The sequence below is a fragment of the Microtus ochrogaster genome, chromosome 6 (genome assembly GCF_000317375.1).
Source record: "Microtus ochrogaster isolate Prairie Vole_2 chromosome 6, MicOch1.0, whole genome shotgun sequence".
NCBI lineage: Eukaryota > Metazoa > Chordata > Mammalia > Rodentia > Cricetidae > Microtus > Microtus ochrogaster.
In genome coordinates this window covers 87,402,211-87,416,709 of record NC_022013.1, presented here as the reverse complement: position 1 = coordinate 87,416,709, position 14,499 = coordinate 87,402,211, and the positions used below count along the sequence as shown (strand labels likewise).

General features: G+C 40.1%; 1 protein-coding gene across 3 annotated transcripts in view; it reads left to right on the top strand.

Moving 5' to 3' along the window:
• The window catches only part of Sdccag8 (serologically defined colon cancer antigen 8), a 201,260-nt gene that overhangs the window by 14,406 nt on the left and 172,355 nt on the right, over nucleotides 1-14,499 (top strand). For all 3 annotated transcript variants that reach the window (XR_003377060.1, XM_005348997.3, XM_026779834.1), the window contains exons 4-8: nucleotides 477-590; nucleotides 2,707-2,832; nucleotides 7,974-8,114; nucleotides 12,531-12,595; nucleotides 12,879-13,067. Coding sequence is in view for 2 of the 3 variants with exons in the window: in XM_005348997.3 (XP_005349054.1) it covers nucleotides 477-590; nucleotides 2,707-2,832; nucleotides 7,974-8,114; nucleotides 12,531-12,595; nucleotides 12,879-13,067 (635 nt within the window). In the remaining variant the exon portion in view is untranslated. The remainder of the gene's footprint in view (nucleotides 1-476; nucleotides 591-2,706; nucleotides 2,833-7,973; nucleotides 8,115-12,530; nucleotides 12,596-12,878; nucleotides 13,068-14,499) is intronic.

Here is a 14,499-nt window from a genome sequence, read left to right as displayed (position 1 = left end):
CCCCAAACTCCAGCTCTCTTCTATGTGCCCCTGTGAAGTAGGCTTTTGCTTCACTGGCGTGCACTTGACTCCCAAGTCCCCGTCGGAGAGCAGATGTGCAGTTTCAGCTGGCTCCCTTCTTCAGGCAGGGTCTTGAAGAGAACTGTCCCTTATGTCTCAGCAGGCTGTCATGTTGTTAGGTAGCTAAGCAGGTAGCCATTCCAAGCCAGTTATAGTACTCGGCTCTGAAAAAGAAACTCCATGTGTCATGTGCTTTTAATAACTGTTCACTTTCTATCTTTCAAAAATAATATTCCTATTCTTATACTTGTGAAGTTTATAGACTAAAGACATAAATACTCTGTATACTCTGTGATTGAGTACATTGTGATCTAGTCTTTGCTCATGTCGCCCCAGCACTAAATTACATACAGAGAGGATAACCAGATAACTCTTGGCTAAATGTGAGGCTGCTTAATTTGTCCTTTCTCCCTTAGCGGCCATCGGAATGTGAGGACAGTAGCATGCCTTCTCTGCACAACCTCGTTCCTATCATTAACGACCAGTCTCAGTACATCCACCATTTAGAAGCAGAAGTTAAGTTCTGCAAGGTAGGTTGCTCATTAGGACTTCATGTCAATTATACCTTATACTGAAGTTTGCTATTCTTGGTTTTCGTGTTTACTTCCATCTACGGAAAATGACTGTTCCTACGTGGTATTCTCCATCATGCTATTTCTGGTTGTTTAAAGTCCTTGGTATCTCTTTGGCGAATGCTGTACGTGTTATACTAAGTAATAGTAACTAAGTTGAGTAGCTAGTTATTTTCAGCTTCAGGCAGAGTCCAATAGGAAGAGGGAACCCTGATAAGAAATTACCTCCATCAGATTGACTTATGAATATGTCTGTGGGGCATTTTCATATTCATGATTGAGATGGGAGGGTTCAGCCCACTGTGGGTTTTACTGTGCCTGCACAGGTGATTCTGGGTTGTTTGAAAAATCAAGCCAATGAATCCTCTGTGGCTCTGCTCTAGTTCTAGCCTCCAGGTTCCTGCCTTGAGTTCCTGTCCTGACATCCTTCACTGATGGATGTAATCAGGACTTGTAAGCCAAATAAGCCCTTTCCTCCCCCAGGATGTTTCTGATATTTCTCAAATAACAGAGACCTAACTAGAACTCTAAGCCTTTACTCTGAGGCCTTGTTTGTATGACTAGAAGTTAGGCTTTTTCCCAGTTTGCTTTTACTGTAACCATCAGTCTAAAATTCCTTCCGTGGTCTATGGAATTGTCTCCTCAGCTGTCTTCAGATTTCCCTAGAGAATCCTCAGGTCGAGTTTCTCCACTGTGTCTGGAGCCCTCTTGGTATGATAAAGCACTGAAGGGGAGGTGGTGCTATCTAATCCTGAGTCCCTTTCAAGGTTCACTGAGTCCATGCCCTGGAGGCGGGGAAAGGTGGGGGAAGGGGGCAGAGGACTAGGGTTGTGTGTTTATTATCCCACACCCCAGTTAGACTTTAATAAAGCCAGTGTCTATTGAAAGTGTTTCACTCGGGGCAGGCCTTGTTACAGAGAATACAGGCTCCTGGGCATACTTCAGAAGTGCTGCTCTGCCCCTTCCTGGCATGCAGACTAATTTCTAGTCTTCACTTGGAGAAAATGGTAGTCATGAAATTAAAACTCTGAGGGGTTCCTTGATCTCTCTAGAGTTTTTAAGTCTTAAACTGATCCACACTGAGTTTTGAACTATTAGTCAATTATAATTTGGATTTCCTTTCATAAGTACTGGCTGCTGCAGAGGTTTCTTATAGGCTTCTGTTCCGGCATTGCAATTCTAAGTGAATTTTCTCCAAATTGGAAGAGCAGCTTTCTCTGTGACTTCATTCTTAAAGGAGTCCAAGAAAAATTTTGATTTTCTGATTATTAAGCTTTTTTATTGGAGAGATTGGGTTGGCATCCTCCAAAATCAATTACATGTCAGACTGACAACTGGACTTTTGAAACTATTTTTCAAATTGCAACATTTAAGTACAGGTTTGCTTTTTCCCCTAAAATAGGTGAAAGAAATCTTCATATCGTATCATAACTTTTGATTATAGTAATAATGAATATTAGCTTGAGCATTCATATATTTGAGAATTTTGTTTTCAGAAAGTGAGGTGTTTCAGTAGCTATTCAAGTCCTGACTCTCTTATTCCTTATATTACCCATTGCTGGGCCAATACTGTATATAAAACAAAGATGCTCAAACTCTAGAGCAGCCTGCTGCATTTGTGGTTCTTTTGGGCACTGGTTCAGGGACACTGCACATTTCCGTCTTTGTCTCTCCTGCCATTTGGTCCTCACACATGATTGACATTTGACCATTGATAGTAAGTTTCTTATTTTTCAGCATTTTTTTAAAGTGCCTCTTTTTTTTTTTTTAAGGTGGTAAACATTTTAAATAAGACTTTCCTCTAGGCCTTGATTCCTTGAAGAAACAAACTTCCAGAAAAAGGACACTTTTGTGATATGGCCATCATAGACTTCAACTGTCCATCAAGTAACCCAAGTACTTCAATAATATTGCCTATTGTTGGGTGTCCTTTTTTACCTTCATATAATTATTGTTTGTTAGGAAATTGATAGTATAAGTCTTCCATAAATCATTTCATGCTGGATTCCTTAGTACTTAATAAATATAAGTATGCTTAAATGCTTTAATATGTTTTGATTTCTGCTTTTAATAGGATGAACTATCTGGAATGAAAAATAGGGTACAAGTAGTTGTACTTGAGAATGAAAGGCTCCAGCAAGAACTGAAATCTCAAAGACAGGAGGAGACCCTGAGGGAGCAGACACTTCTGGATGCATCTGTGAGTGGTGTTTATGGCCATAATCTTTTATTCGGAATGTCTCTTCCTACCCTTTATCCCAGTTTTTCAACGTTGTCCCACCCTTTGGCATAAATTGTCATCTACAGTGTTTATACTCAAGAACTGGGAAGTTGAGTTACAAAGGAAAACTAAACAAAAACTCACGGTATTTTAAGTAAGTTGAAGATTTTGTTTTGGGTTCCACTCATAGCTATTCTGGGGCTCATTTGGCCCATGATGCACAGGTTGGAATCACTGGGTCCATAACTTTGAAGTTTGGAGAGAGTACCGTGCTCACATTTGCATGGGGCCTCAAAAATCAGAATCAACTGTGGTGGGGTGGATCTGCAAGCGACTGAACGGGCACTTGGAGGTCCCTCAAGTTTTTCCTCTGAGCATGCTCCTATGCCTTTTCCATATGGAGAGAGGAACCGCCAAGCACAGAATGTGTTACATAGGAGGAACTGTGCTAAACATAGAAATGGCTCAGAATCTTACCCGAATCTGTTGACCAGAATTCTATAAGTTTTTCTTGATTGCTAAGATGATGAGCAGTATTGTGTAGTGGAAGAACACAGATTCGTGAGGCTGAGACTCAAGGTTCTTCCTCTGTGATATTTGGTAAGTAGTTTAATGAGTCTTGCCTGGCTTACCTTGAGGATAATTCGTTCCTCTGTTGGTAGTTTGAGAAGCTTTACCCACATCCGGGTCTGCAGTAGGAGTTGCTGGGTTCTGTTCCCCGAGAGGCTGATTTTCCTTGTCTGGTTGGGCCCTAGAAATATTAGCATCAAGTTACCTATGTGATTTCTAGTATCACTGGCCAAATTTTGAAGAAGAGTGTGGGTCAAATTGTCTTTAGAATTTTGTGACATAAAGTTTTTGGAATTATATTTAATTTGTGTTTAAACTTAATATCTTCTTATCTATCAAAGATACTTTTGTATTAAAGTATTTTTTTTCACTCTTTTAACCATGGAACATAGCTAGTTAGAGCCTGTTCTTTGTGAGACAAATTCTACCTTCCATGGGAGAGTTTCAGTGCTTGTTGGCTGTGGCTTACTTTGTTATGAACTTTGGTGTTTTTTTGTTTGTTTTTTATACTTAGGTGTCATTAGTAAATCAATTATATTAAGAAGAATATGGGAGAGTCTTGATGATTTACTTATGTATTGTCTGATTTTGGCTTTGAAGCTTTCTTGCTCCAGTCTGATTCAGTATTTCATTTCTGGTCCTTGAGTTGTGTGTGTAAGAATTTTCTGCTGAGAAGAATCTGATTGTGTTATCTTTGAAAACTCTCCGGTGGACTGATGATTAGTGTTTCCATTTGTTTTTCTGTGTTTCCATTTCCATTGGTGACAAATTACTTACTTACCCTTTGATATATAATTATCTTGAAGCTTTACATAATTAATATTGGTTGTTAAAAATGCCATCTTAGTGCTTATAATTTGAATGTCAAATTGAAAAAGTTATCACCCTATAAAAAGTACTCTGGAATAGCCCATTTAAAAATACAGTCTTGTGCTTTTCCTCTAACTATATAATCACTTAGCAGTAAGTCAATTATTTATAGTCTTCAATATTTATACAGCGGCAAAGAAGTGGGAGAAGAGGAAGCGAAGTGAGAGGAAACCAGGCAGACGAGGGAATACGAGGCCAGGAGAAATGAGCAATGCGGGGGAAGGAAGTGAAGGGCACAGCACATCTGGCCTGCAGTAAAGAGTATTCGCCAAAAACAGCACAGTCATAATCTTGGAATAAACAAGGGAGGTTTGATGTCGATCTTACTCACTCACATGAAATGAAAAGTGATGCAGAGACGGCAGTGACCGCTGCAGGTCCGCTGGCTGACCCTCGTAGTCCCTGTGCTCTCCATGTTGCAGGACAGTTGCCCCTGCTTTTTAGGTGGGTGGGTAAACAGGTTCTTCACCAATGCATACTGCACTCCAGTTAAGATGAATAAGACTTTTTAGGAAACCTTAAATGTCAGTAGGTTAAACATATTTTTCTAAGGAAGAGTAACTCAAATGTTCATACTAAATCTCAGCAATGCTATTGGTTAATTTGAACTTAGATTTCTCAGTGTTGTGCAATGTCCTCTTTTGTGAATCACTGAAACAGTGATGTAGTAATAACTATCATTTGTCAAGACTGCATGGGTTTGTCAGGCGCTATATCAAGCCTATTAATTATCTTGTTATTATTTCAGTTTCACAATAATCATGTAGAGCAGGTGTTATTTTTTGTATTTTGCAGAGGATAAAGTTAAAATATGTAATAGTTAAGTAAGTAAGTGGTAAACTGTCAGAGAGCTATAAAATGGTAAAGGTATGACTGGAGCCCAGCCGGGACTGTCTGGCTCCTGAACCCATTGACCTAACCTCATATTATGCTGCCCGTCTGCATAAATTAGTGAGAGATGCTTGTACTGCACCAGACTGTATTGACGCGAAGTTCCTCCCAGAGAAGAGAGGGGTCTTCTCTCTTCTCTGTTTTATCTCTGCACTCGCATGCTAGCCAACAAGACTCAGAACTTTTGGACTAGTTGATGACTCAGATGTTATAGAAAAATGGTGGTGGTATTTTAAAACTATAGCTATACAGGGTTGGAGAAATAACTCAGCAGTTAAGAGCACTAGCTACACTTCCAGAGGACCCGGGTTCAATTCCCAGCACCCATGTGGCAACTCACCAGTGTCTGTAACTCCAGTTCTAGGGGATCCTACACGTTCACATAGACATACATAAAGGCAATACTTCAATATGCGTAAGATAAAAATAAATAATTTTAAAAACATAAAAAACTAAAGTGTACATCATTCATATTTTTAAATCATTTTTTTAAAAAATTGAACATTTATTAGATGGGTTATGGAGGAGAAGGAAAAGGGGAGATGGAGGGGAAAGAGAGAAAGAGAGAGAGAGAGAGCTTAAATCACTTTTTAATTCTCATGAAATCCCTCTTCCAGGATTTTTTTCTATAATTAAAAAGTATAATAATATCAAATATGTTACTTATTAGAAATTTTGGAACTTACTCAAAGATCTAGGATAGTTTTTTTTGTTTGTTTTTTCAAGACAGAGTTTCTTGGTGTAGCTTTGGAGCCTATCCTGGAACTCGCTTGGTAAACCAGGCTGGCCACGAACTCACAAAGATCTGCCTGCATGTCTCCCGAGTGCTGGGATTAAAGGCGTCTGCCACCACCACTCAGCCAGGATAGGATTTTTTTTTTTTAAGCAGAAAATTTCCAAGTCATTTTCTTTAGTAATGTTTCTGACAATAAGTAAATAAAAAGTTTTCAATGATTTTAAGGATTTGAAAAATGTTGGTTAAATACTATTCAAGATTTTTTAGAGCTTTCTGTAGAAGACAAGTACTGACTTCTAAAGAATAAAATTTGTTATCATGAGTCAGCACGTGTAGTGCATGTGCTTTAGCCAGTTTCTCTAGTGGAGGCAGTGCTCTCATCCTCCACTGCCTCCAGAAGCATTTTGAATACAGAAGACCTTGAGAGAGCTGGCTCTCTTACACAATAGATTACAAACTTGTTGCCTGGGACCCGTCTTGATCGCCCAGATTTCTCTTCTCACCACCCTTATGTTACCTCTGCTAATTATGAGGACAAGCTGTCTGTGAGCATGCCTGTGGGTGCTGTGCTCAGTCCCACACTGGGTTTTCTTGGGAGGTGGCCTCTTTCTGGATGTTTTCCCATCTAAATGGCACACCAGGACCAAACTTCCAGAAAACTCATTTGAATTTCTGATTTCTCTCAACATCCTTCCCCTATTCTGGCTTATGGGGGTACTGCAGTATCTTTGAGAACAACTGAACTTTCCTTGGCTTGAAGAACTACGACCCTGAAAAACTCAATGGCCACTCACAGCTAGTGACTCTCAGATTCTTGTCTAGAAAATTAATGAATAACACAGATCACAGAGGATCAATATTAGTGAAAAGTTTATTATATGTTCATAGGTGGGATGGAGGGAAGGAGAGACAGAATAAGAGAGAGGTAAAATTGATATGAGAGAGAGCGAGAAAGAGAGAAAGGAGAGAGAAGAGATAGAGAATACAAAAACCACAAAGCTATATAGCAGGAGGAGTTCTGTATGAGGTATGAGCAAACCTCAAACTTCTGGTCTAGGGCTTTTTAAAGAACGTACTGCAGAAATTGGGGTGAGGTATGAATAGGGGCCTGAGATGGTAGTGTAGTTGATCTTACTGTATTCTCTGGGCACACCTGTAGTTCAGAACCTACATTTTCAAATCTTAATTTAACTCTTAATTTTAACTCTTAATTTAACTCTCGTTAGACTGTAAACCCCTTGGAGCTAAGCTTTGTCATTTTTTTTGTATCCCAAGTTATTAGCATGGTGTTTTTTAACGTAATAGGTGGTATACAGGTGTATGCACGCAGTAGGTTCTATACACATGTCTGAACAGAGTAAGTGCTATCTGTACACATATCTGACCACAGAAAGTGCTATATACACATCTGAACAACACAGTAGGTGCTGTATGCCTGCTTGCATTAAACTGAGCTTGCGATAGAGTATGGAGTAGAGTCAGTACTGCTCTAGAATGCACTCAACCACAGTATAGATCGGTATGGCATCGCTGTACATACAGATTACGGCACTGCGTGTATACAGATTGGTATGGCACTGCTGTATATACAGACCGATACGGCCTGTATATGTAGTTCAGTGTTTGGGGGCCCATCCTTCTTTATGAGTATTGCATCCTTTGGCACTTAGCAAAGACTCAGGGATTATTGATTACTCTAAGTTAATATAAGTATGGTAGTCCTTACTATGCACACGCATATCCCAGATCTTTAAGTAGCTTATATCCTTGAACGTTTACAGCAGAAATTATAAATTGATTATAGGTTCATCGAAGTTGATCATCTGTGAGTCAGCATTTAGTAGTGTTTTACACACTCTCTGCCCATGTGGGCACTTGACCCTGTACTTCCCATTCCTGCTTAGCTCTGAGAGCATGAACATGCAGAGTGATGCATGACTTAGAGCCTTGGCATGTGTGTTGTCTCATGGGCGGGAACCATGATTCCTCTTATAGTCTGCATTTTTATTTAATGTTGAATGCCAGCTACAACTAATGGTGCATTTTATTTTAGGGAAACATTCAGGATTCTTGGATTAAGACAGGAGAAGATTCCAGGGTGGATGAAGCTGCAAAGAGACCATTTTCTCACGGTGATGCTGAAACCGGCAAAACTACATCCTTCGGCAATGCTGAAAAGTGGAAGCTAGAGCTGGTGAGTGTGCCATTTTTTTTCCATTATTACGTATCTCCATCTGGTCTCGAGTTTATATCTAGAAGTGGACTTGTTGGATCACATGGTCATTCTTCACCTTTCCCCTTTGCTCCTTAGTGCTGACCATTTCAGTCCCCCTTCAGCTCACCAGTGCTTTGTTCTGCCTGCTCACATCCACTCCTGAACCCCTCCAATGTATTTGTCATGTCAGGTATTGTATTTTGTTTTTGTTGTTGTTCTAGAGTTTTGTTTTTGGTTTCTTTCTGTAACTTCCCCTGCTTTCTCTAGTTCTTTGACTATACTTCCTAATTGCTCTTTGGTTGTATTCAAAGCAGGTGCTTAAAGCCATTTCTTTAGTAAGTCTGATGTCTGTGGTTTCTCCAAGATTTGTTTTTCCACTTATCCTGTTCATGACCATACACTGTTCCTCCTTTCTTCCCAAACTTTCCCAGACAGTTGAGTATATCCGTATCTGCGTTTCTTGCCTCCCACTTTCACTCTGACACTAGCAGTGCATTCAGCCTGCAATTCTAAGGTTACAAGTGAGCTGTACCCTGTATAGTGTTGATCTCTTATGTTCCAGGTCAACAGGCTGCTCCTTAGCCCCTCTAACACTAGCACAACTGAAGATGCACTCATTAAGGTTCTCCAAACAGTTTCATGGCCCAGTAATTTAGCTCTGAAAGGCACTCGTGTAATTATTTATCCTCCGGGTCAGGATGGTTTTTGTGTTTGAACCACTCTTGTCCTCCACGGCTTCACTGCTCCTGCCGTTCACTGTTTCGTCATCCCCATAACTAATCACCAGCCTAACTTTCATCAACATTTGCCAAGAACGCATTACTGAACTTTGTACTTGAATCTTGCCAATTAAAAATGGTATATAAGGTGAAATCTTATAATGGTGTATATTCTTTTGTGTCTGTTCTCTTCCCCCATCTGCCCTCCCCTTTGTCTTTTAAATTTAGTTTGACTTTTATTTTTTTATTTATTTATTTTTTATTTTTTGGTTTTTCGAGACAGGGTTTCCCTGTGGCTTTGGAGCCTGTCCTGGAACTAGCTCTCGAACTAGTCTCTGTGGTCTCGAACTCACAGAGATCCGCCTGCCTCTGCCTCCCGAGTGCTGGGATTAAAGGCGTGCGCCACCACCGCCCGGCTTAGTTTGACTTTTAGAGACTGGTCTGGTATAGCTCAGGGTGTCCTTGAACTCACTGTGGTACCAAATTGAGCTTTGAATCCAACTCTCCTGCCTCATCTCTCAAGTGTTGAGATTACATGTGTGTCCCACCAGTTTATCTTTCTTTCCCACTGTTGTGCTTCATGTTACTGCATGGAGCAGAAGCCTGTCTGTTTTTGTCGAGGGGCCACAGAATAAGTATACCACAGTTGACTTCTCTAGTGTTGATGGACACTGGTGGTGTTTCTAGCTTGGTGCTGGTGTATTGCTGCAGAGGACTTTCGTTATACCTGGGGGAGTGCACCTCACCCATTTTTATGTCTGTGTCCCTGAGAATGGAACTCTTGATCTCAGGCTATGCCAGTGTTCTGCTTGGACTGAATACCAATGCCCATCTTTCAAGCACTTTACCAGTTTGCACCTTGTCAGCTGCCCAGGAATGATCCCGACATTCCACTCCCTTCTTCATATGCTGGCAGCAGGGTTTGTTTTCCTGATAATTTGTGTGTATGTGCTTGGGAGTTTTGTTTATTTCTTCTTTATGTATTTGTTTGTTTTGTATAAAGTCTCTCTTTGTAGCCCAGGCTGGGCTGGAACTTATTATGTACCCCAGGCTGTCCTTGAGTTAATGGCAAACCTCCTACCTCAGAGTGTTTCTGTTCCGTATTTTGTTAGATTTATCTGATATGTTAATTTGGGGGAGTTATTTTTATATTCAGGTACAAGATTCTTCATACACACAGACATTTTAATATGTATAGTAAGTTGTCGTCTAACTTTTTAGTGAGTGCCTTACTTTTCAGTACTTCTGATAACTAGTTGCTGGCTTTAGTTACAAAGATTTCATTGTTGATTCACTGTGATGTGCCTTCTGTGTCTTCTTTAATGGTCCCTTCCTACGCAGACATGGCATGTTTTCCTGAAGTGTCTTCCAGAGAGGATAGCTGTGCCTTTTACATTTAGATGTACAGTCTTCCCAGAATCCATCTTAGTAGGTGACATGAAGCACACAGATCACATTTTGGTTTTTTTCTCATGTGTTTATCAATATACCAGAGTTCTATTAATTGAAAAGGTAGTTTTTTTCCTTCTTTGTTTGCTTTCTGAATTTTGTTTTTGTGGTGTTGAAGGTTCAACCCAAGACCTTGCACAGGTTAAGGCTGGCATCCTCTTGTGAGCCTCCTCTGCATCACGAGCGGCTCTTTATCTGTTTTATTGAGTTCATGCTATGCTGTCTTAAGTATGACAGCTTGAATCTGGTAGACCATGTCTCTAAGGCATTATTCTTTATCCAAAAGAATACCTTTACTATTTTGGCCTCTTGGACTTCCATTTACATTGTGGAATTTGATTTAGATTGCCCTTAGTGTATGTGTCATCTGAGAATTAATATTCTTATAATAGCATTTCATCCATCCTTATGAACTGATATAACTCCATTTACTTATGTCATCCTTAATTTTTAGTAGTTTTTTTTTTTTTTGAGGTGCTAGGAATCAAAACATGAGCCATGCAGAGCTAGGCAAAGCCCTGCATTGCTGAGTTGTATCCCTGGCCCTTGGATTTCTTGAAACAGGGTCTTGCAGTGTAGTCCAGGATGCCCTGGAGCATGATCTATTCCAGGCTGGTCTAGAACGCATCATCTTCCTTCCTGTGCCTCTGGAGTGCAAGGCATATGGAATGCACTGCCATGCTTGGCGGTTGCTAGTTTCTCTGAGTAAAGGATTTACATGTCTCTTTAGAACTAGTTCTAACTTGGTTCGGATGCTATCATAAATGATACCTATTTTCACATTTCATTTCCTGACTCCTCGCATGATAAAAATCTTACAGGCTTAGCTACTTTACTAAGCATACTTTTTAAGAGCTAGCATTAGAATGGTGAGATTTCTCCTTTCCTGTCTTTATCTGTGTATCTGAGGGGAGTTTCCTTGAGAAAGTACATAGTTGTTAGTTTTATGATATGGTATCTGTGCCATTGTTAATTAGTGGGATTATTCATAAGTTGGTGTTCACTCAACATAATCATGTTGCTGAGTTCTTTTTATTATACTATTGTTTACCCCCTTTTGTCATTGTTTGAATTCTTTTTGTGAGTTCCTTTTCTCTGCCTAATTGATCTGAAGTAATCTTAGCACTAGCATACACTTTATTGCTCAATTCAAAACCCTTGGATTATTTTTAGAGTCTTTTCCTGTTTGCTATCTCATATCTAACCAGTTATAGAAGTTAGTCAACCCAACTCTTGAATACCTCTCTACATTAAAAACTTACTTCTCAGTGTTTGTTGCTGGGTTTCTTTGGTTCACAGTTTGACCTCTTATCTATGTATCTGCAATTGCTTTTTTATAAGCATTCTTTCCCCTTTATTCTGATGTGTAATTCAATCTGATAAAAAGTTTTCAGTGTATGTCCAATGCCTCAGCTACATGGGCTGGAAAAATAAATTTCTTAACATTTATATTCATCCTATGTTCCAAGCTTTCCTGTTTCTCCCAAGTCCAGCTGCCCTTTCTCTTAGCATTTTACCTTAGGGCGTTACAAAGATAAGGTGCAGATGTCTTTAGATTCCGTGGCCTCGGGCATCCCGAAGACCATCCTTTAAGTCTTAACACCTGCTCTGGGAAGCCCAATGGACTTCTTTTAGCTGGATTCTGTTTCCCTCCCATTAATCTCACAGAGAGTCTTGTGCCTTTTTGTTCCTTGTAGAGTCTAAGCTCTTGCTGAGGTTTGAGGTACCCTATGTAGACACTGAAAAGTACTTGTTAAATGGTAGATTGCACACCGAGTGGCTCACAGGTAGAGTGGCCATCGATCTTATCATGGTAGGCATTAAACTTTTAGCCTTTCCCATTTGTTATGTGTGTATATTGCATGGCAAACCTGCTTCACTTACAATGAGGGATTCTCTTAAGGTTTGGGCTTTACCCTCATGAATCTACCAATCTTCTGTAGAGCCACACTTTTAAGGCTAAGACCTGCTATGTGCTGTTTTGAAAGAAAATAAAAACTTTTGTCAGTCACCACTTTGGGACCTAGTGTTTTTTTTCTTTTCCTTTTTTTTTTTTTAATTGATATTCACCTAATAACCAGAACAGCAGAACTAGAGTGAGCTAGTGAAAACGTCCCTACAGCATTGTTTTTCCTGTGGGTAAGAGAGAAAAACTTGAGCTAATATTTAGAATTTAAATTTTCTTATGAAAAGAAGCATTGCCAAAGTGTGCTTGCCCTGTTCACAGGAGAGGCTGAAACTCACATATGAGGCGAAGAGTGACCTTCTGGAGTCTCAGTTGACACTTCTGAGGTAAAGTGACGTTATCCATTTGCAGATGGAGCAAAAGGATGGGCTCTTAAGATAGACTCTAATGTGTGGTGAGCTACCAGTGTTACCAAAGAGTATTACTTGATAGCATTTTCTATGTAGTACAGCAATGGAGCCATCCCTCTGTGCTTCAGATTGGGGTGAGAATTAGTGAGATACCATGTGTCCACACCACAGATGGCAGTGGAAGTTCTCTCTGATGCTTCATTTGAAAGCACTGCACGTTTCCCTGGACATTATCTAGAATTTTTCCTCTTTCTTTTAGGAAAGACTTAGTTGAATATCAGAAAACCTGTGAGGATCTTAGGGAAAGATTGAAGCATAAAGAATCTCTTCTGGCTGCTAGTGCCTCCAGCCGTGTGGGTGGCCTCTGTTTGAAATGTGCTCAGCACGAGGCCGTCCTTTCCCAGACCCACAGCAACGTGCACATCCAGACCATCGAGACACTGACCAAGTAAGTATGCAATGTGTCTGGGTGCCTTGCCAGTGGGGGATATCGTGTCTCTGAGGGCATTATGTCCTTTGTCCCATGCTAAGTCACATGTGGTTAAGCTCCAAAATATTTAGATTTTAAATGGTTCTTTTATTGTAGCTTTCTTGAAGAAAGAATAGCTAGGGTCTGGCCTACCGGCTGTGGGGAACAATATCATTGAGCAAATCTTTTTACCTCTTAGTTCAAATCTCATTTGAAGTAAGGGAATTGAAATAGATAATCATCACGGGTTGCCCAGGTCAGTGAAGCCAGTCTTAACATTGTTCTTTACAAGACTGAGTTAGAGGGGAATTCCTTTCATTTCCCTGTGTCTTGGATTTACCAGTGTGGTTTGGGCAGAATGGACTCTCAGTGCATCTTCTTCATGTGTCTATTGCAAAGAATATTTATTCTGATTTAGTGCAATAAGATGCAGCTGTCACAGTATTAGCAGATGAAGGCCGACTAGGGAGTGATTATGGAGGTTTTGTCCATGTTCTCACCAGGCTAAAATACTACAGCCCTCCGTGTGCATCTCTTGTTCTGTTTCCTTTGGAAGAAGTCTTTTTTTTTCTTTAAAATTTCATTCAGTAGAAATTGAAATTTATTATTTATTGTAGCATCCCGTGCTGCTTTGCGTTCTGTGCTTTCCTATGCTGATAACTCTTGTCTCCTCCTGGTCTGCTCTGCTCAATCCGAGATCCCAACCAGCGTCCTTTTCAGAGTTACTTCCTCACTAAGCCCCACCCACTCGGTCCTCAGAGGGGTCATGATTTCCTATATAGTTTAGAATACGTCATGTGCACGGGAAAGCAGCACGGATACTTGGTTTATTGCTTCAGCCCTGGGTCCTAGCAGAGTATCTGCTCAGGTCTTCTCTATCCAAATTCCTGGCTTCTCTAAGGCTAATTCCAGTCAGCTGGTCTCTGGCTCCGCCCCTGATTCAAGGTTAACCCTATTAACAGTCTCGGAGGGTCACAATATCATTAAATATCCCGTAACATTTTACAAAAATGAATTATTACGTTAAAGAGCCAAATGAAATTCAGGCAGTGAGAATATTAGAAGCAAACTGATGGCCTTGAAGTTGTGTGCTAAGTATGATATGCAAAGAGAAAGTCATAAACAGAAAAACAATTCTTCCCTCGACCTGTTAAAAAATTAATTCATGGGCACTGGACATGGTAGTCCAACACCTGTAACAACAGTACTTGGTAGATTGAGAGGTGTAAGCCAGCCTCAACTATAGCACAAGACTCTTCTCACAGAACAGAAAGTTGGTCATGTCTCTCAGAGATATGATATTGGTCCAGCATGCCCAGCTGGAAATAATCTTAATTCATTAATTTATGTAAAATAAGATATTCCAAATTAGAGTAAAAGACTGAGGAAACACTCGCCATGTTTAACTAAC